Raw genomic sequence first — 22,230 nt, forward strand, 5'->3', positions numbered from 1 at the left:
CACCTGGGATTGCTCAGGGAGGAGCACTGTGCAGCCAGGCAAGCAGGAATCTCAGCATCCTAGTCCTGTAGTACAACCAGCTCCAACACAGCTGCCAGATCCCTCCATCCTTCCCAAAATCTGGAGATGCTTTAAGGGTCTTTCCCGGTGGGTGTTTTCCCCCACCTGGGGCTCCTGAGGTTCCCATTTACCTGCTGGTCTTTGCAAGTAAACTCGAGATATATTTTGAAGTTATATGTGATTGTTTGATGTCAGGATCTGCCCTGGTTCCTGGGGGACCTCCAGGTAGGTTGGGCAGTCTTAGGGGGTCTGCTCACCCCAAAAAGGCCAGCTCTCAGCTCTACAGGCAGCCCAAGAGGCACCAAAGGTGCAGCAGAGCTCCATGGAAGGAGGAACTGCAGAAGGTCTGCATGGCCATGGGCAGCCCACAGCCCTCAGCCCTGCTGAAATCTGGGAGTGTGTTCTCTCCCTGACACTGATGGGGACAGGGACTCCTGCCAAACCCCCAAGCCATGGCAGGACAGGGAGGAGCTCCATCCCACACAGGACCCTGAACTGGGAGCACATCTGGATGCACCGGGAGCCCTGAGTGTCACATCCCTGTCCCCAGGAGAAACTGAGCTGGGGCTGGGCAGGAGGCAGCTGGGAGCAAAGCCAGGGCCTTGGGGGACTGCTGAGAGCCCCCAGAACCTGCTCAGGGCTCGGTCCTCAGCCACCAATTCCCTGCAGAACAGGGGGGCTGGAGCTGGAGCTTTCAGCCCGATTAAGTCACATTCAGCACTGCCACATGAATAAATAAATCATGTAAGAAGCATTAAGGCAGCTTAGTCTCCCCAGGAAATCGCCCTGGAGTTCTGCCTTTTGGGGGCTGAGGGATGCCCCCATGGATTGGGAGTGGGGATGTTCAGCCATGCAGCACAGGCAAGGGGCAATGGGAGCTACAGGCAGGAGCACGCCTGGAGCATCCCTGCAAAGGGGTTTGCCCTGGACAGGAACATTCCCTGCCTGCCCTGTGCCTGGATCTGCACCAGATGCACATTCCCAGCCTGTCCCTTTGGATCCCATGCCGACACAGCAGCATCCAGCTGCCACTGTGCCCTGAGACGGTGCAGAGTGCCCTGTCCCCAGATGCCACCCACCCCAGCCTCAGCAGGCAGTGCATCCCCAGCCTGGCTGCACCCAGGGGACACGACTGATGAGCCTCGGTGCCCAATCCTGCCCTCAAAGAAGGGGTCCTCCCAGAAATCCAGCTTGCATCCCATTCCCAATGGGGTCTGAGACACCTTTACCACTCCTGGCTGGACAGACTTATGGGATGCTCCCCAGTGCCCTGGGGAGAGACCCGAGCGTCCCAGTCCCTTGTACTTACCTGGTACATGCACATGCTGGCATTAATCCCATTGGGCAGGTGAGCGCCTCTGGATTTGCTTCCCGTGTTCATGCCGAGCCCTCATGTCCGGGGCAGAGCGCGGGGGGCGCCGGAGCCCCCTGCCCGCAGGGCCCGGGAGGCAGCGGGAGCTGCGGGGGACTCCCATGGGAGCCGCCCCAGTCACAGCCGGGGCCGAGGGGCCAGGGCGGCCCCAGGCGGGCACGCAGCGGGCACAGCGCTGCCGGCCGCCCCGAGTAGGGGGCACAGGGCGGCCCCAGGCGGGCACGCAGCGGGCACAGCGCTGCCGGCCGCCCCGAGTGCTGACCCAGATTGCTCCGAGCGCTCCCGAGGCTCCCAGGCCCGGCCCCGGAGCGGGAGCCGAGGCTAAATCCGCGCATCCCTTAATCCGGGATGCTGCTGGGGCGGGCAGGGCGGCAGGGTGACCCGGCTTGCTCTCTCAGAGCGGGGAGCAGAGGGAGCCAGCCCTCGGCACTGGGAGCTGCTGCCGAGACTGGATGCTGGGTACGTCTCAGCAACTCTTTCAGGAAGGCAGACTCATCCACAGGGACCCCAGGAGCTCCTGGGAAGCACTGTTGGGCGCTTTGCTCTCAGCATCTTGGGCAGAGCCAGGACCAGCTGAGCTCTGCGTATAGAGCAGCTGTTCCCAAGCTGCTTTCCTCCATCCAGACAAGGCAGGGATGCAGAGAGCTGGCCAGCCAACAGCCCAAGCTCTGTCCTGGCTCATGCCACAGTTTTGACCCATTTCCCATCTCTCTGAGGTGCTCCAAAGCCCAACACCCAGGCAAGGAGAATCTCAGGTTTCAGCACTGCAGAGGTAGAACAGATGCAAACATTTGAAGCCTCCTGCTTCCCTTGGCTGTTGGGCTCCTCCCACAGCATACCCACAATGGAGCAGAGCAACAGCCCCCCCAGATCCCTGTTACCCCAACTCTGAGCCCTGGGACACTGCTATTTCAAAAGACCTCACAGGGATGGTGGGCAGCTCACACTCATCCTGCACAGCCCTGTGACACTGGATTCATCCACCTCACCCTCTTCTAGCCTGAATATCTTCGTGGAAATCAAAACCAGGCCTCTGGAGTACCTGGAGAGGGTCCTACAGGTGGAGGAACCAGGAGCAGAGCACCAGCAGAAGCCCTAAGGCAAGCCCTGACTCCCCAAGCCCTGGGCTGCTCACTGAGCACGGGCCTCTGGCAGCCTTGCTGTCCTCTGCTCCCTCAGATGTGCCAGCCCCCACCCCACACCAGTTCTGCCTCCAGTGTCCCCTCTCAGGACCAAGATTGAGACACAGAAGTCCCATTGCCCCACTGGGAAAGGGGGCTGATGGAAAGGAGCCCTCCTGGAGAGGGAAGGGACAGCAGTAGTGCTGCTCTGCACAGTGGGGAAGGAGAGCAATTGATGAATGGTTAATGTCCCCATCTAAAGTGCCACGGTGGGCTCAGCTCTTTTTGACATCCCAAGAAGTTGACTGGAGGCAGAAAGCCAGATCTGCTGCCCAAAATGAGCTATCTGCTCCCCAGGTGCTGTCCCCCAGCAGACTGACTGTCCCCAGAGGAAGCCTTGCTCTCTGTCTGTCCCCTGCCTTGCTCTCACCCTGGGGTGTCCTTGGGGAGGCTTTGCCCCTTCTCCAAATCCATTCCCCTGAGGACAGGGGCGCTGCACTCCTACCCCTCCTCCAAGACCAGCAAGGGCACAGAGGAGAAGGGGAGATATCCCAGTTGGTCGTGGCTTGGCCTGAGAGAACCCACAGGATTTACTGCTGACATGAGATGCAACACCCGCGGCAGCATCACCACTGTCACACCAAGGCAACCCCCCCAGGGCCACGAGCTGAACCCCACATCCAATCCCCCTGGGGTGCCTCAGGGACGGTGCCAGGGCAGGTCCTCACCTGCGGGAGGGCCGAGTTCAGCTGCCTCTGGAGCTGGTCCCGCTCCCGGAGCGTCTCCTGCAGGCGGCTCTGGGTGACCGCCAGCGTCTCGCGCGTCTCCCGCAGCGTGTCCAGCAGCTTGTCCCTCTCGTCCAGCATGTTCACCATCAGCTGCTCGAAGTCAGCGTCCGCCTCCGAGCCCTGGGGGGGCCCCAGCGGGTCCCCCTCGCTGATGGTGGGCATCACCTCGCACATCATGGCTGGGCTGGGCTGGGAGAGGCTCCCGACGGGGCTGGGGGTGTGCTCAGCACAGTCACATCACCGCGGGCTCCCGGGGGCCAGGGGAGCCAGCACAGGGGGGGACAGGGGGGGTTCAAGGAGGGGGACTCCCCATCCCTTCCTCCTGTGGGCTAAGCAGCAGCTGGCATCACTGCAGCAGGGTGCAGGGATGTCCTGGGCACCAACAGGGTCCTCACACTCACCAGTGCCCCGCTTGCTGCTCGTCACTGCTGGCTCCTGCTGCCACCTCTGCTGGGTCCCGTGTGTCACCTCTGCTGGGTCCTGCTGCCACCTCTGCTGGATCCTGTGTGTCACCTCTGCTGGATCCCGTGTGTCACCTCTGCTGGATCCCGTGTGTCACCTCTGCTGGGTCCCGTGTGTCACCTCTGCTGGGTCCTGTGTGTCACCTCTGCTGGATCCTGTGTGTCACCTCTGCTGGATCCCGTGTGTCACCTCTGCTGGGTCCCGTGTGTCACCTCTGCTGGGTCCTGTGTGTCACCTCTGCTGGATCCTGTGTGCCACCTCTCTGGGGTCACGTGTGTCACCTCTGCTGGCTCCTGCTGCCACCTCTGCTGGATCCTGTGTGTCACCTCTGCTGGGTCCCGTGTGTCACCTCTGCTGGATCCTGTGTGTCACCTCTGCTGGGTCCTGTGTGTCACCTCTGCTGGATCCTGTGTGCCACCTCTCTGGGGTCACGTGTGTCACCTCTGCTGGATCCTGTGTGTCACCTCTGCTGAGTCCTGTGTGTCACCTCTCCTGGTTCCGTGTGTCACCTCCCTGATGCCCTTCCAAGGGGCTGCAGCGTCCGGGCTGTTCAGAAGGGGACAAACAGATCCTTGAGGATTTGTCCCAGTGGAGAGCCCAAGCCAGCACAGGGAGGGTCCAGGGAATGTCTGGGCTGTCTGGGCATGCTGAGGGGGCTCTGGTGAGGATGGGCTGTTTTCCCTAAAGCTGGAGGAGGTGTCACTGCTGACGTGGAAGCATGTCTCCGTTGAGCATCACAGTTCTTCAAACACCCAGCAGTGACCTGTGGCAGAGGGGACAGAGATTAGATCAGATCCTTCCTGCTGGCCCCAGAATGCCCAGAGACCTGCCCAGCCCCCTCTGCCCCCCATCAAACCCTGGAGAGCTGCACCAGGTGGGCTCAGCACCCACAGGAATGGGCTGTGCCAGGTTGTACCTCCTGCACCCACTACCCCAAATCCAGGATGGTACCAAGCTGCAGGAAACAGCAACCCTGGCACCCAAATCCTGCAACTGTCCTTGGCATTCACATATCCTGGGCCAGGATCCCATGCCCTCTGTGGAACTCCTGGCTGCCCAAGGCCCCTGTGCCCCCACTGTTCCCCAGCCCCAGGGAATTCGTAGATAATCAGGCTCCAGCTGAGTTTAGCCCAAACCTGGCAGGAAGTCACAGCAACAAATGAGTTGAATGATTGGATTAATGTTCCCCCCTCCTCTAGACAGATGTGCTGGGCCCAGCTGTTCAGTGGCAACTGAACTTCAGCACATCCTCCCTTGGTCAAACCTCTCCCATGGGATGAAGGCAGCAGCATCCCCAAATTCCTGACCAAGCACCAGCACCACAGATGAGAGGCTGGAGGGAAGAGGCAGAGCTGGCATTTGGGCAATACATAGGCTGGATTAAAGCATGGCTGGAGCTGAGAACCCAGCCCAGGGCTGATGCTGGAGCCCACAGCCCCACCTTCCCTAAACCATGGGGGATTCACAGTCCTGTGGGGGAACCTCAGCCCTCTGCAGCCAGGTGAGGGTCCCCAGCAGCAAGGGTTGAGTGTGACACTGCCACCCCAGCCACCATGGGGACCTGCCCAGCCCAGTCACCATCTGTGCCAGGGGACAAATCATGAGCAGGGCTCAAGCTGAGCAGCAAAACACAACATGGCAGGCCCAGGGTGAGCAGCGCTGCTCTAGAGCTGCTTCCAGGGCAGGCCCTGCTCCAGTGTTAAACTTTGCAGAAGAAATGCTCAAGCATAGGCCTGAATATTCTGAGTCTGAGGATGCATCTGAAGCTGTGGCTGCCCCATCCCTGGAAGTGTCCAAGGCCAGGTTGGACGGGGCTTGGAGCAACCTCAGGTAGTGGGAGGTGTCCCTGCCCATGGCAGGGGTGGGACTGGATGGGCTTTAAGGTCCTTCCCAGCCCAAACCAGCCTGGGATTCTGTGTCACTTCCCCTTCAAACTCTCCCCCCCACACACACACATGGATAAAAATGACCTGCACACAGGCCTGGCCCAGAGCAGCCTGTTCTGGCCCTTTGGGCTGGATGAAAGCTCTTGTGCCCAACAGCTCAGGGGCACAGCAGGGACCTGCCCTGATGAAAGGTGACACTTGTGAGGAGGTGCCTTTGTCACACCAGACACTGCCAGGGCAGGGGAATCAGAACTCCGCTCTTTGGATGACATTGGCTCATCAGCTGAGGGGAAGTTTGACACAAAAAACTCTCTAAAAATAGAGAGGCTCTGGGAAAAGCAGCAGCCCCTCACTGTGCCTCCTGTGTGATGCTGAGCCAGCTTCAGGGAACGGAGGACAGAGCTGTCCCACAGGTGGCGTCCTCCCCTCCCTTCACAGGTTGGATCCTCAAGTGGGATAAAACCTGTTGTGGATATGTGACACTGTCCTGAAGCTTGGAGGGGCTGTTGGGATGTGGATGACCAGGATAACTGTGGATTCACGGGATAACTGCACTGAGGACATCCCATCTGTCCTAGGGTGAGGTTATGATGGATGTATCCCCAGTCATGTATTCTGTTAATGCTGGATATTCTATTCTGTACCTTCAACACTGGCTCTGAGAGCAAAGGTGGGGAGAAGAAGAAGCACAGAGTTTGTTATCAGGGACTGGATTCACTCCTCCACAAGCTGCTGGAACTCAGAACTCCACTGTGTTGTCTGGGCCCTGACAGAGCAGAGCAGGGCCCTCCTGTGCTTTTCAGTTGGTTCAGCTGGCTGAGGCAGAGTTGTCCCTGGACTGTCTTTTGTCCTTTCCCTTTTCTTGGAACTGTTCAAACCTGCTCTGGACTGGGCCCTGGGGAGCACTGAGAGCTTGCACTTTGCGGCCTATGGGGGCCTGCTCTGGGCAGCAGCCTTTCCCAGTGCCAGAGGGATTGATAATAGAGCGAGCATCGACAGGAGAGACTTTCTGAATTTGTCGTCTCTTCAGAGTGGCGATTGAGTTTTGTCATCGGGTGTTGTTCATTTTCTGTGCTGGGGAGTGCTTTGCCCACTAAATAAACAGGTTCTCTCCACTTCTTTCAGAGGAATCCTTCCCAAACCAGTTGAGGGGAGGGGCTGTGTGGGTTTGCTTTCTGGGGGGGCCCTTTTGGAGGTTTTCTCCCCAATTTGCCCTAAACCAGGACACCATCCTGGCAGGATCCCACAAAAACAAGGCTGGTGGAGCAAAAGGCATGGAGTGAGGGACCATTCCAGCCCCTGCTCTCCTTGAGTTGAGTTGGACATGAGCCTCATCCCTGTAATTCAGCAGGGAAAACGCTTTCCAGTTCTACAGCCCCTAATGAACAGTCCCAGGGGTACCGACAGGCATGGGGCTCCCTGCCAGCTTTCCTGGGGTTAAGAAGTCCCAGAGTCCAGGGAGATCTAGAGCCAAGAAGAGCAGAAACCAGTCCTACCCCAGGGCTAAGCCCTGTTAATTTGAGTGCAAAGCCTAAAGGAGGTGACTTGCATGGCCCCTCCTCTGCTGTGCCTCTGCCTGAGGGATGAGCATGGAGAGGGAACACCCAGGCTGGGCACAGTCTGGCAGCTCCTGAGCACGACCTGAATGGCAAAATGAGCCCCATGGGCAGGGCCCCAGCCAGCTGCTGGTGGGGAACCGGGAGAAATTAGCAAATGAATGAAGAGATATTAATCAAGGCACAGAGGGAAGAGCCCTGCAAGCCCTTAGGGAAGGGAAATGCTGCAGGGAATAACCAAGACATAAATCTGACCTGAGCGAGGCTGGGATGGAAATTTATCCTGGCTGCAGAGGAGAGACACCCTTGCCATGAGGAGACCCTGCAGATGCCAATTCCAGCAGGGCCATGGCAGCCTCCCACACCCCATGGGGCTGGACCCACACAGTGCAGCAAGAGGCACAGATTTGCATCCAAGAGCTGATTTTCTTTCTGCTTCCCCCATGGTTGAGCTCGTGCACGAGTTGTTCTGGGGGGTTTTGTTTCACTGCAAACCTGCTCCTGCCCACAGTCACATCCTGTTATTGCTGTGTGCTTGTGCAGGGAGATGGGGAGATGAGCACAGCCGGTCCCTCAGCCTGGGGAGGGTGATCACAGAATCACAGGGATCTCACACAGCTGCTCCAGGGTGGACTCATCCCATTCCTCTGGTCCCCAAAAGCCTCTGTGCCCTGTCCCTGAGGATGCTCAGTGGAAACTCTCCTGGCCAAGGCAAGGTTGGTGACCCCGAGCTCCTCTGTGCCCAGGGCCTGGGGTGTCTGCACTGACTCGTCCTGGACCCCCAGGGACACCAACAGAGGTGTAAGGCAAACCCCTGCAGCTGGAGCAGCCCTACAAGCAGGGTGAGACCTCCCACCACCCCAGAGAGCAGCCAAAGCCCCCCTGGCCTGGCCTGAGAGCCCCAGACAGGTGGGGACAGTCAGCCCAGGGCCCTCTGTGCCTCCCAGGATGCTGTGGCACTCTGAGAATCCTTCTGCCAGAGGGTCCCTGGCAGGGAAATCCAGGGGGATGCTCTGCCACCTCTGAGTGTGGCTCTGGACACAACCCAGCCCTGTGTGCCCATCCTGGCTGGAACCATGGCAAAATCCAAGAGTGGAAAATTCCCTGCACTGCAGTGGGACCATCCACCTCCATGGACAGACACTGAGCTGCCTCCAGCACCCCCATCATGGATCCATTCCTCCAACAACCACAGGAGCTCTCCCACCCCATGGATTTGTGAGTGATCATTTCTGGATTCAACCACTGCAGCTTTCACAGCAACACCACGAGTGCCAGGAGCAGCCCGGGCTCTGGGAAGGGCCAACACCCAGAGTCAGGGCAGGTGCAAAGGGTTCATTTGGGATGGCACAAGGAGGAGTCAGGACCAGGCTGGGTTTGATCCTTGCTGTATTCAAGGCCTGTGGAGCAGGGAGTGAGCTCAGTAAGCAACAGGCAGAGGTGGGTGTGCAGGGATGTGCACACAGGGACAGGGATACAGCAACAGCCATGCAGCGAGGATGTGCACACGAGCAGGAATGTGCAGGATGTTCCTTTCCAGGCTCAGCTCCCCTCATTTCTGTCCCACCTCAAACCCTGGGCTTTTCTCCATGCTCCACCTCACCCATTGCCAGGTGCCTCTCCCGTTCAGCCCAGCTGAGGGGGCACACCCAGGCTCTGTCCCTGCCCAGCAGAGCTCAGCAGCTCCCAGGCAAACCCACACATGCCAGCGGTCACTTTGAAGGACCTTGGGACGTCAGTGTGGGTGACAGCGCAGACACCCCCACACTCTTCTGTGACTGCAGCAGCAGTGAGGGCACACCCAGAGCAGCTCTGTGCTGCAGGAGGTCAGAGGGGCCTGAGCTCCCTTCCAATTAGTGCCTGTAAATCTCAACCTTTCACAGGTCTCTGGGAGAACTCCCTAAATGCTCCTGCCTGGCTTTAGAGGGCCTTAAGTGCTGGGATAATCATCGGGTAGAGGCTGCAAGGAGACAGCTGGGAGCTGAGCAAACACACACTGCACAGCTCCAGCCCTTGCTGGGTATTTTTAGTCCCGTGGGGCTGCCAGGCACAGGCTTGCTGGGAGCAGCTTTCTTGCCAGGGAAAACGTGCTTGCTTTACTATCCCTCCCCCCTCCACCCCAAAACGATGCTTTCCCCACTTTTGGGGATGGAGAACAGCACCATCACATGTTGTCTGCTCAGAGAGGGCACTTCCTCACAGATGTGGAGCAGCTGATGGGGAGCAGAAGGGGGTTTTGCCCTGGAGCTGATGATGTGCTCAGCCCAGCTCTGCAGTGAGTCAGGCTGCCTGTGGGATGCTGGGTCCCAGGGAGCACCCTGGCTTTCCCTTCCCAACAGGAGAGAGAAGCACCCACAGCTTTACCCACACACAGGGGATACAGACAGCCTCGTGCTTCCTCTCTGAACAGCTCCACTCCCATCCCAGCCCTGCCAAGAGGAAGAGAAAAGCCTCGGTGGCTCTGTCAGCAGGACCATCACCCAGCAGGCAGCTGGCAAAGAGGTTTAACGCACTCCTTGGAGGCAACAAGCTCTCAGGGACTGATCATCCCATAAAAATGCTACTCTGATCTTTTCTGCTCCTGGAAAATCCTTCTCAGCGGCCCAGCTTGGCCTTGGAAGCACAGAGTTGGGGTGGCCCACACCAGCACCCCTCACTGCCAGCTCCCTGGCACAGGGACAGCCTCCCCTCTGCCCAGCTCGGGGTCCAGCACCCACAGTGACCTCCCACACTGACCCCTCTCTGCCAGATCCAGGAGGGAACAGAGTCTGATGCCCTTCTGCTGCTAGTTTGACCTTTCAGGAACTTGTGACCCCAGGACAGGCTGCGAGTGTCACATCCTGGCATTCCCAGCAAGCTCATCCCAAACACTGCCCTGCAGACAGGGCCACATCCCAGCAGAAGTCCTGCCCACCCTCACTGCAGTCAGACACCACCTGGCAGCAGCCAGGACATGTTGAGACACCAACCCACCCTTGCCTACCCCGGGGAAGGTCAGTAGTGACCCTCTGAGCAGTGGCATGGCAGGCGGGAACCTCCTCACCATCCCTACCAAGCCACAGAGCCCATTTCTCCTACCCTCAGTGAGAGATGTGGTAATTAGAGGTTGGGAAAAGATACAGCCTCATCCCAGCTTTTCTCCCAGGCCCCTCATTTACTCCCAGGACACACTGTGGCCCCTTGGGACCACCAGTCCCCCCAGAGGGACAAGGGAGATGCAGTTTTCCACGGGGCCCGGATGGTAACAGCTCCTGAATCCCCTAACGCAGCCCTGCCACCAGCAGGGAACTGCACAGATGGTCCCTGGTGCTGCCAGGGGCTGCCCTGGCCAGGACACCCAGGGATAACAAGGGAAATGAGGCATTCTGGCTGGAAATAAGGTGCCATTTTTCAGCAGCACAGGATTGGACTCCTGTTCCAAAAGGTGAGATGGATTTGCTGAGATCGGGGCTGGGAACATGGTGCAGACCTGAGGAAAGACACAGAGGTGCCTCCTCTCTCTCCTGGGGTCCCCACGCCTGCAGCAGTGTGTCCTTTGCCCCCAGTGGGACAATGTCCAACTTGAACCTTGTTGGAGATGCAGCAGTGCCAGAACAGGACATTCAGGCAGCGTCTCCAGGGTGTGGAGCTTTCTCAGGTGTTGGGAAGCCCTGGGTGCCCCTAAAGAGTGGGGACAGGGGACATTGCAAGCAATAAAAGGCAGCTACTCCCAATATCTTACCTTAAAGGACACACTTCTGCCCCAAAGACTTGCTCCAAACCTATGAAGCAGTTCCCACCTCAACCCTTGCTCACTCAAGTTGCTAAACTAGAGGAGAATCCACAAGGAAAAAGGTCCAGATCTGACAGTTTCTTTGCAGGGAGCAGTAAATGCTAGCATTGCACTGGTATTTATACTTCCCAGTGGGAGGGGAGGCATTACACACCACTTCCAGAGGGTATTTTCAGACAGCCACCTGCTCCTCATTGTGCAGACACATAATTGTTCCTCAGCAAAACCTTGTCAGACGAGGAGCCAAAATCTATGCCGGGCCCTGAGGGGAGGAGGGAGCTGAAGCCCCAGGGCTGGCACCCAAACACGGTCACACAGACACCCACAGGAATCCACAGGACTCTGTCACCCTGGGATGTGTTGTGGGGGTTGTGCTGGGGGTCCTGTCTCAAGTTTCCCTGTTTCCAAAGTGGGCCACGTGTCCTGCCCTGACCCCAGGGAAAGGAGGGACCTCAGGGTACCCCAAAGAAGGACCGCAGGTCTGAGGAGGTGCTGGAGCCCCAAGGATCCCGTGGGCTATGTGGAAGCACAGGGAGTGTTCTGGAGGAGCAGAGACTGTGGTGCTGGAACACGAGCTGGATTTCAGTCTTTGACACAGCTGCCCCAGCTGGCATGAGGGGTTCACCCGAACCAGCAAAAACACAAACCAAACCCCAAATCCTGTAATCACACCCCACTCCAGTCACCTGCACCCAGCAGCATCACTGAAAGACAGGGCTGTGGAAATCCTGGAGAAATCCCAATTCCTTTGATGCACAAGAGGCTGGAAAACAACCATGTGCTCTGGCAGGGAGGAGACAGATGCACCTGATCCACGAGACCAAGCTCACATTGCTCTTCCAGGATGTGGTCTGCACTCAGAGCCATCCACAGGGGCAAGGAGGGGTTTCAGCAGCCACCAAACCAACACAAAAAAAGCCACAATTCCAGTTACAACCATTTCCTTTTCCAGTTGCTGCTCTGCTGTGTGTCATATGGCTCATCCATCCTTGTGTTCCATAAGTTTGCAACCAAACCCACCGCCCTTTGCTCTGTTAGGCTGAAGTCACAGCCCTGTCTTTCAGTGATGCTGCTGGGTGCAGGTGACTGGAGTGGGGTGTGATTACAGGATTTGGGGTTTGGTTTGTGTTTTTGTTCAAGTGAACCTCTCGGGCCAAAGAGTGAAATCCAGCTCGTGTTCCAACACCACAGTCTCTGCTCCTCCAGAACACTCCCTGTGCTTCCACACAGCCCATGGGATCCTGGGGCCTTCAGCACCCCCTCAGACCTGTGGTCCTCCTTGGAATACCCTGGTTGGAAGGGACCTCTGAAGATCATCTTGTCCAACGCCCTCTCAAGGCAGGGTCAGACCCCAAGCAGGTGCCACAGGGACACGTGCAGGTGAGTTTGGAACATCTCCAGGGAGGGAGACCCCACACCCTCTCCAGGCAGCTGTTCTGGCTCTCAGGAGGAAGTTCTTCCTCGGATTGAGGTGTTGAGAGTCTTTGATTTCTGTCTCAAGGAAGGTTGCTTTAAACAGCAGCAGGAGGAAATGCATTCCCTACAGAGGCAGCACCTCGAGGTGAAGCAGCCCCTGACTCTGCCAGGAACACAGCACTGGGATCCATCCCAGCAATCAGGCTGGTTTCCAGCCCAAGGTGGATGCAGACTCCTCTGACAGGGAAGTGATCCACAACCATTGAGAGACAATCCCGTGCTTGTCACAGAGGGAGCATCACTGCAAAGTCCCCTTACCTTTGGCAAAGCGAGGCCTTGTGCCTCAGTCTCCCCACGAGCAGGGCACAGCTTCACTCCTTGCCGAGACACAGAGGCACGGCTGGTGATTTTCCATGATTTCACTAGAGGTTTTGCCACGGGTACATCCCTCCCGCCCCCATGGCACTTCTGCTGAGGAGTTATCTCATCTGGGAGCCTGCCGGGCTGGAGCCGGGGCCTCCCCCTCGCTAGCGCGGCCCTGCTTTAGTCACACCCCGTGAGCACTTGTGGTGCTAATTTATTCAGCGCCAGGGAAGAGTCACCAGCTCCGAGGGGGGCTGGGAAATCTGTGCCAGGCTGCGCCCGAGCCCTGACAAACACTGTGGAGGGGCCTGTCCCCTAACCCGGCCCTGGCGCCCGCAGCCAGCCCTGGGCACCCACAGCCAGCCCGTGCCCAGCCCAGGGCACCCACAGCCAGCCCCGGCACCCACAGCCAGCCCGTGCCCAGCCCAGGGCACCCACAGCCAGGCCTGGCACCCACAGCCAGCCCGTGCCCAGCCCAGGGCACCCACAGCCAGCCCTGGGCACCCGCAGCCAGCCCTGGGCACCCGCAGCCAGCCCGTGCCCAGCCCTGGGCACCCACAGCCAGCCCAGGGCACCCGCAGCCAGGCCTGGCACCCACAGCCAGCCCATGCCCAGCCCAGGGCACCCACAGCCAGCCCTGGGCACCCACAGCCAGCCCTGGCACCCACAGCCAGTCCAGGGCACCCGCAGCCAGGCCTGGCACCCACAGCCAGCCCTGGGCACCCACAGCCAGCCCATGCCCAGCCCAGGGCACCCACAGCCAGCCCCGGCACCCACAGCCAGCCCCAGCACCCACAGCCAGCCCAGGGCACCCGCAGCCAGGCCTGGCACCCACAGCCAGCCCTGGGCACCCACAGCCAGCCCGTGCCCAGCCCAGGGCACCCACAGCCAGGCCTGGCACCCACAGCCAGCCCATGCCCAGCCCAGGGCACCCACAGCCAGGCCTGGCACCCACAGCCAGCCCATGCCCAGCCCAGGGCACCCACAGCCAGCCCTGGGCACCCACAGCCAGCCCATGCCCAGCCCAGGGCACCCACAGCCAGCCCCGGCACCCACAGCCAGGCCTGGGCACCCACAGCCAGCCCATGCCCAGCCCAGGGCACCCACAGCCAGCCCCGGCACCCACAGCCAGCCCTGGGCACCCACAGCCAGCCCATGCCCAGCCCAGGGCACCCACAGCCAGCCCCGGCACCCACAGCCAGCCCTGGGCACCCACAGCCAGCCCATGCCCAGCCCAGGGCACCCACAGCCAGCCCCGGCACCCACAGCCAGCCCTGGGCACCCACAGCCAGCCCATGCCCAACCCAGGGCACCCACAGCCAGCCCTGGCACCCACAGCCAGCCCCGGCACCCACAGCCAGCCCATGCCCAACCCAGGGCACCCACAGCCAGCCCTGGCACCCACAGCCAGCCCGTGCCCAGCCCAGGGCACAGGGGAGGCTGTGCTTGCAGAGAAACCCCAGGCAAACCCCACGGGCACCTGAGGAGCTGCCATGCCTGCTCTGCCCAAGATCCAAGGTTTCCCCTCACCACCCATCCCACTGGAGTCTCTCCCACACCCTCGGCAGGCCCTCCCTGCCAGGAGCCTCAGCAGGGATAGCCAGTCCTGCACATCAGCTGCACATCTGCCCAGTCCCAGGGTAAAATTCAGCCACCAACTCTGTGACTGGTGGAAAGGGAAAGGGGCTCAGTGAGCTCCCTGAGGCCCACAGGGAAATCCCACTCCCTGCCCTGCTCGAGCAGGTCTCCAGCATTCTGCCACCACAGAATCATGGAATGGTTCACTTTGGAAAGGACCCTGAAAGCTCAACCAGTTCCACCCCTGCCATGGGCAGGGACACTGTCCACGAGGCCAGGATGCTCCAAGCCCTGGCCAACCATCCCTCACCAGACTCTAAATTATGAGTGGGGTTGAGGAAGAGCCCAGGGAGGGAGTTTGGAGTCGGGGGAGAGGCAGATGGGGCTTACAGTGAAATTTAGGAAGTGTTAGAGGGTGTTCAGAGCCACAGTGGACAAAGCAGGGATGTGTCCAGTGCTACTGGTCTCAGGTTGGGCCACAGCAGGCTCAGGAACATTTCCCTGCACTCTGGGGTTTTGCAGGCACCACCACCCCAGCACACAAACAGAGACAACAGCAGCCAGACTGTGCCCCAAGTTCCCCTTGTGCTCCCCATGCCAATCCAGGCGGGCAATGCAGGCAGGGCTCCCCTCTCCTCCACCCTCCTGAAGCACAGAAGATTTTAGTCCATCCTGCTCCAGAGGAGTGGTGACATCATGGCTGGGGCACTGGATGACCCCAAGCAGAGGTGGCTGGGATGGTTTCAGTAACTCAGGTGATGGGGACTGGGGAAGATTCCCCCTTGTTTTCATCCCTTCTGTTGCTCCTTGCCTGTGCTAAGGGGCTTTAGCAATTGCTCGATCCCTTTGCTGATAGCACAGCCAGTTCCTGAAGAGCTTTTGCCCAGAAGCAGTGGGACATCAGTTCTGCACACTCAGGCTTTGAGGATGAGCAGATCCAGCACTGGGACAGCTCTGCAACGTTTGGCAAGGAAACCTCACAGGATTTACCACAAGCATCTCCACCCCTGCTGGGACATGTGGGTGCTCAGCTCCAGGGATTTAACCTCCACAAGGCAGGACCGTGGGGTTAAATCCCTGCCTGACTGAACCCTCCTCCCAAGCCCCTCACACCATGGATAACCACACCCTCCCGTGCCAAGCCAGGCTCCTTTGGCACCGTGGCTGCTTTGGAGCGGGTGGATGAACCCCAGCAAGGAGCAGGCAGAGATGGAGATAAGCAGCCCCAGTCCAGGCTGGAATGGCCCTGGTGCTGTTCCCAGTGCCCGTGCAGGGAGGGCCCAGGGCACTGTCAGCTCCCAACGTCTCAGCCCTGACAGCCACAGGGCCTGGCAGGGGCAACCAGGGGACAGCTGGGCACAGGGACATCACAGGGTGGCTGGGGCAAGGCTCAGGCACTGGAGCCCTGTGTGCTCTGTCTAAATCCACATTGAGCAGGGTCATATCTTCAACCCACACCCTTCAGGTGCAAAGTGAGCCCCCAAATGAGCCCCAGGCAAAGCTCACCTGGCACAGCCAAAGCCGCAGTGCTGCAGGAGGGGCTCATCCTACTCCTGTCTGGCATTTTAAGCCTTGCTTCATGCAAGAAGGACTTTCTGGGAGAGTCTCTGCCCTGCACATCCCAACTCCTGACACAGGGGAGGATGTGCCCACTCATGGCACCAGCAAGGCGGAGGGCCTAGAGATGCTGTGCTTTAGAAGGAAAATTCAAGTTGTTCCTCTTTAGGAGAATTGTAGGATTAGCTCAGCCCTGATTAAGCATCAGAGGAACCACAAAAAGCACCTCAAAAATAGCCTGCCAAGGAAAAACTCCATCTGGAGCTCATTCCTCCTGGATATAGGCCACAAGGAAGATATAAGGGATATAAAAGTTCAGTTCCCTCCAGAAATCCCAAGTACTGGAAAAGATCAGGAAGAATGAATCAAGGTTTGCATGAATGTGAAGAGCTGTGTTGGATCCAGCAGGGAGCTCTAAGCAGAGCCCCTGAGGGCATGGAATGAGCCGAGGGAGGGAGCAGAGGAATCACCATGTCCCACCACTGCTCCCCTCATTTGGGGATTGGAGAAAACAGAGAAAGGGAAGCACCACCAAATTGCTCCAGAAAGTGTGGGGAGTGTGGTGGTTTGCAGAGGGGTGGCAGCCCTCCCCCATGGCAGCAGAGCTCTCATCTGGGCACGTATCATCTCAGAATCCAGCACCAGGCACTAGTTCAACTCAATTTCTAACTTGCTCCCTCTCAAAATGTCCACGGAGCCCAGCTAGTGCAGTGCCCTCAGTGTCCCCAGGGACTGCCCCGCCTGGCACAGGAGCCCCAGGAGCTCTGCCCTTGTCCTCCCTGTGCCACCCACAGGCTCCCATGGCCATCCCAGCTCACCCAAAGGGGAGCCTCAACCATGGCATCATCGAGCCTGACCCCTGCTTCCACCCATCACCCCCAAAGGGAACCCAAAAAACACTGAACCCATTTCACCCTTTGGCCCAAAGCCCCTGGGAACAGCACTCTGCCACCGCCAGGACTTTGGGGGCTCCTGCATACTGAGTTCACAGGATCCCAGACTGGTTTGGGGTGGAAGGGACCTTTAAACCCATCCTGTTCCAGCTGCCAAGGGACACCTTCCACTATGCCAGGTTGCTCCAATCCCCGTCCAACCCAGCCCCAGGAACAATCCCCTGAACCACCTCAGGAGGTCAAAGCAGGATTTGGCCAACCCATGAGACATCACCAGGAGAGGAGGGACACATCTGCAGCTCAGCAGGCTTTCAGAGGAATGAAATTGGTGATTACACTGGTGCACAACTGGTGGGAGGAGTTGCAGGTGGGGTGGTTTCCCACCTGGTCCCCTGTTTGCTCCTGTGGACACTCAAAACCATGGGGGCCTTGAAGTCCCTTGGGGGAGCAATGAAGGCAAGGGGACATCCCAATGCCTTGGAAAACATCTGCTGCCTGAGCTGAGGATGCTGTGGGCTCTCTGTTAAAAGCCAAGAGCACATCAAAGCTCACAAGGCAAAAGGACACATGTGGAGCTGGGAATCTCTCCCCACACACAACCCAAGAACAGCAGCTGAGCCAATGCTTTCCAGAGGGTTTAGTGACCATTTCTGCAGACAGCTTTAAATTTCTGGCTCTTTTACAGCACAGCTTTGGACCTTGCACACCCCTCAGTGCCTGTTCCTGCAGATGTGGCAGCAGGCAGAGCCCAGCTCCAGCAGCACTGGCTGGGGGGTTCAGGGGGTTCAGGCAGAGCCCAGCTCCAGCAGCACTGGCTGGGGGGTTCAGGGGGCTCAGGGGGTTCAGGGGGTTCAGGCAGAGCCCAGCTCCAGCAGCACTGGCTGGGGGGTTCAGGGGGTTCAGGGGGCTCAGGCACAGCCCAGCTCCAGCAGCACAGGCTGGGGGGTTCAGGGGGCTCAGGGGGTTCAGGCAGAGCCCAGCTCCAGCAGCACTGGCTGGGGGTGGGGGGGTCAGGCCCTCCCTGAGCCCCAGCACTCAGCAGGGCCAGGCTGTGCTGCTGCAGAGCTGCAGCCCCCCAGGGCAGCACAGGCAGAAAAACCAGCATGTGTCAGGACTGGTGGGATGCTCACCCAAGCAGAAGTGGCTCCCTGCCCAGCCTCCTGTGCCCTCCTCCCACCTCCCCAAGTTCAGAGCTGCCTGCAGGCACCAGCCCACCTGAGGTGACCTTCACCTGTCGTGCTGATCCAGGGACATTCATTGAGTGATGCTCACATGTGAACACCTGATAGACAGAGCCCCTGACCTTGTCTCCTCTGGGTAAATGCACCAATTTATCTTCACCAGCTCTGGTTTGGACAGCTACAATCACTTCCCTGCCAAAATACAGCAATTCCAGGCCTCACCACCACGAGAGGACCTTCAGCCCATGCAGACACAGCAGCAGCAGCTCCCTGGGAATGCACCCAGTGCAGGCACTCAGAAGGATGGAATTTACCCTGCATCCAACTGGTATGTAACTGGAGGTGGGATTTTTGTGCCTTGCCCTTTGCAAAGTGCTTGGCCCTGCTGAAGAACGTGGTGGACTCTGGGCTTGACAGGCAAAGCACTCCCAGAAGCTCTGGGATGTACATTAACACCCACCCTGCAGGTCTCCCACCCTCATGGCACAGCATGAGGTGCTGTCCAAAGGCCCTTTCTCCCCTCCAACATCACAACCACAGGTGTTGGTCACCCTCCTTCAGACCAGCAGAACCACCTGGACTGGACCTGCTGAGAGCTGCCAGGGAGCTCCAGGGCTGGGCTCACACCCAGCAGTGCTCTGCATCCTTACAGGCCATAGAGCCTCTCCAGGGTGCTCCCACCCCAGATAAGGAGTGAACCTGAACAGGATTCATCTCTCCCTACAGCCAAAGCCACCTTCCTCCCAGGCACTGGGTCCCTTTGGCACCTTTGCATGTCCAAATCCTTCCATAGAGCAGGGATGGATGCAAGCCCACCTTGCTCCTTGCTCTCAGGGATTTCTGAAGAGCATCAGCCAGTTCTGAGGGCTGAAATGAGATAAGGTGGAATCTAGTTCCTGAAGCTCAAGAACCAAACACTCTCTCAAACTGGGTCTCACCATCTCCTCTGCCCTTTGCAAAGTATGTGGCCTCCTCCAGCTGTGTCTGGTCAGGGGAACATGGGACAGGGCAAGGCAAGAGGGTTTCTGGGTCAGTCTGAGTCTCCTGAGGGGAAACAGATGGGTTTTCTGGTGGGGACTGATGCTGAAAAGCAATTACACATGAAGACATCCCCAACAGACTCTGCTCTGCTCTGGCCCAGAGCCCAAGTCATCCTGGGTTTGGATTTTAATTAGCCCCGTTTTGGTATCTGCTCTCTCTTCCCTCCAGATAATGATTTAATTATTACAGACATGTCTTCAAATTAGCAGCTTCCTCAGTGGATTATTCAGATCTCCTCAATTACAGAGCCCAGCTCACCACCATCACAAGAGAGGCTGGAGAGAACAAAGGGAGCCCAAAATGCTTCCTGGAAAGAGGCACCTGTACAAGCAGGGGTCACTGCCAAGCCCTGTTCTGTTTATCCAGGTCTCTCTCACAGCTGGACAGGAAACCTCTCTCCAAACTACACCCAAAGAGCTGCATCATGTGTGACCTGTCTTCCCACCAGGCCTTTGTGCTCAGCACAGCACAGCAAGGTGAAAAGGACATGGGATGAGCTGGGAGCTGGAGCCACCTCTGTGCATCCCTGTCGACTGAGATCACACGTTTGGGGATCCCTGTGGGGACCTGGTAAGGACCCAGGGCCAGACTGCAAGTGCTCTTGTGCTGGGGGTCACCCAGTAGGCTCCTCACCTTGGGAGGGACCACAAGGGAGCTGGGACCAGGGACCAGGAGGTGGAAATGGCAAATCCAATCTCCTCCAGGAGCGGGACTGGGCAAGGGCCTGGGGCTAAGCCAGGCCTGGCTGAAGAGAAATCAGCAGAACAGGTTGCTAAAATAAACACCAGAGGTAAATGCAAAGTGAAGGAAGAGGGAAACCTTCAGAGAGCAGCTCCAGAGCAGATTTGGTGCCAAGGAGCAGGGGCTGACCTGCACCGGAGAGGAGTCCCTAGCTGAACTGCCAGGCAGACACGCTGCTCCCTCACAGTGAGGTGTGGGCAGAGCTTCTCCAGGCTGCATGAATTCCCAGCAAACTCTGCTCCCCAGCCTGGCACAGACTCACAGAATATTCTGAGCTGGAAGGGGTGATCCCTGTCCCCAGGCTGGGCTGGGACAGAAGGGGACACACACAAGAGGTGCCCCATCCCTTGCTGCAAAGGGCAACAAGCTCCAAGGACATCCCAACAAGCCCCTTGGTCCTTTCCCACCGACACACCTGAGCTCCTGACTCCACACCGTGCTTCTCCCAGGACCCCCAAGATTTCCCTCACCAGCGCTGCTACAATACCCACATTACTGCCAAAGAAACCAGATTTGTAGCAGCCACTAGGAAAGCTCTACTGCCTCTCCCTGCTGTAACATGGGCAGGAGCAGAAAATCTCCTCTGGCTCCCCTGTCACTGCAGTTTACACTCCAGCAGAGCAGCTTACAGCAGCTGCAGCTCCTGCTGCTGCAGGAAAAGCCCTCAAGCACAGCCACGTGTGAGTCTGCACCTGCAAACACAGCCTAGGCCTCCCAAATCCCAGGCTAACCCTGCATTTGTGAGGCTGGATCCTCCTCTGAATCCCTTCCTGAGCTCAGAAAAGCTGCTGTGCAGCACAAAGAGCCCAGTGCTGTGGCCTGTTATCCCAGCTCATGGGCTGGGGGATACAGCCCTCATATTCCTGGCTGGATTCACAGCCCTGTTCTCTGGGCAATGAGCCCCAGCCCAGCCCCACTGGCCTCGTGCCCCACGTCCCTCTGGGCTGTCCCCTGGCTCTGTCCTCTCCAACAACCATCACAAACCTTTGAGCATTCCGAGCTCTCCACCCCATCAGAGACCAACACACTCAAGAGCAAGCAGGGGGAGAGTAAAGGCCACAATGGAACAAGGCTTTTGGTTTAATTTCCTTAAGAAACCAGGCTAAAGAAGATGGGAGTGGAAGTGACACATAAAAAAAACCCAGAGATTTTCATTAACCCGAACAAACCTCCTGGAATGTGATAACAGAGGCAATAACAGACACCTCCCCTCTGGCCAAGGACAAAGAAAGGCTTCCTAGTTATGAAGAAGATGAAGAAAATTGAAGTAGAAGAAAGGAAATGACTCAAAAATGGCTGAAATGTCAGCTGTTATTAAAAAGCCTTCACCTGGAGAGAAATAATGAGCGATGAGAGCAGGGATATGATGGGGGAAGCTGAACAGACAGAGAACAAGTGGGGGAGCAACCACCCGAGAATGGCTCTGAAAGCCACGCTGGTGACTACAGGGGTGGGCTGACCTCCAGAGCTGTGCCTGGGGTGACCTGTGAGGAATTTGGGGTCCTGAGAGGCCGTGCCTGTCAGGAGGGTGACAGCAGCCCCGGGATGTCCCCCATCCCCGACGAGCGAGTCCCAAAGAGTGAAATCCCCCTGGATTTAGAAACATCCTTCCAGAGGTGCTGATCTCACCCTCCTGTCACTTCTTCTCTGCTGTGCCTGCCCGAGGACAGGAACAGGAACACTCCTGCGGTGCCACAGTGTAGGGGATAGAATATTAGCAAATAAAGGTAGTATAGAAAGTAATCTTACCCCCTAAAGAGTTGCAGCTGGGTTAATTATTAAAGATTAGGAGCAGGCCTGATTTTAACAGGCCACAGCTGTAGCCAATGATAAGAAGAGTGTTATAGGAGAGTGGGTTGGTTGGTTGAGGGGAATTGGAGTCAATTCACTACTGCGAGAAGGAAGAGTCAGTGCTAGAGGAGCTGCCTACGAGAATCATCAAGGAGATACGAAACTCTAGCAATATGGAACCTTTGCAATATAATATCACCACCACAGCACGGCCGGGCATGCACCGCCAGCATTCCGAGTGGAACACAGGCGGCATCAGCCAGAGGGGACCCCCGTCCCTGTGAGCCCCGGGGCGTGCCGGGAGGGAGGGCAGTGTCGGGGCTGTGTCACTGTCGCCGTCACTGTCGCCGTCACGCAGCACTGCGGGACCGCCCGCTCCCGCTCCAGCCTCGACAGCTCCATCCCCGCCGGAGCCGCGCTGTCCCCGCTCCCCCTGGGCGGACGCAAAGCCCGTCCCGCTCACCCCGCGATCCCTCCGGCACTGCCGCAGCCGTGCCGGGAATTGCGGAGCAGGAGCCGCTCGCATCCTCCTCTCCCGGCCTCCAGCGCCTCCCCAGAGCTGCGTGTGCGGACACACGGCTCCATCCTCCCCGCAGAGCCCCGGCCCAGCCCTGCTCTGCCCCGCATTCACAGCACGGTGTGCCCAGAGCCC

At 58.4% G+C, this 22,230-nt stretch overlaps 1 protein-coding gene across 11 annotated transcripts in view; it reads right to left on the bottom strand.

Moving 5' to 3' along the window:
• The window catches only part of PPFIA4 (PTPRF interacting protein alpha 4), a 65,346-nt gene that overhangs the window by 33,717 nt on the left and 9,399 nt on the right, over positions 1–22,230 (bottom strand). For 5 of the 11 annotated variants that reach the window (XM_063178109.1, XM_063178108.1, XM_063178107.1 and 2 more), the window contains exon 2: positions 3,282–4,566. In XM_063178109.1, coding sequence (XP_063034179.1) covers positions 3,282–3,518 — 237 coding nt within the window. In that variant the 5' untranslated portion in view covers positions 3,519–4,566. The remainder of the gene's footprint in view (positions 1–3,281; positions 4,567–22,230) is intronic. The other 6 variants (XM_063178102.1, XM_063178104.1, XM_063178103.1 and 3 more) reach the window with 6 other exon arrangements.

The sequence above is a fragment of the Melospiza melodia genome, chromosome 28 (genome assembly GCF_035770615.1).
Source record: "Melospiza melodia melodia isolate bMelMel2 chromosome 28, bMelMel2.pri, whole genome shotgun sequence".
NCBI classification, from domain to species: domain Eukaryota; kingdom Metazoa; phylum Chordata; class Aves; order Passeriformes; family Passerellidae; genus Melospiza; species Melospiza melodia.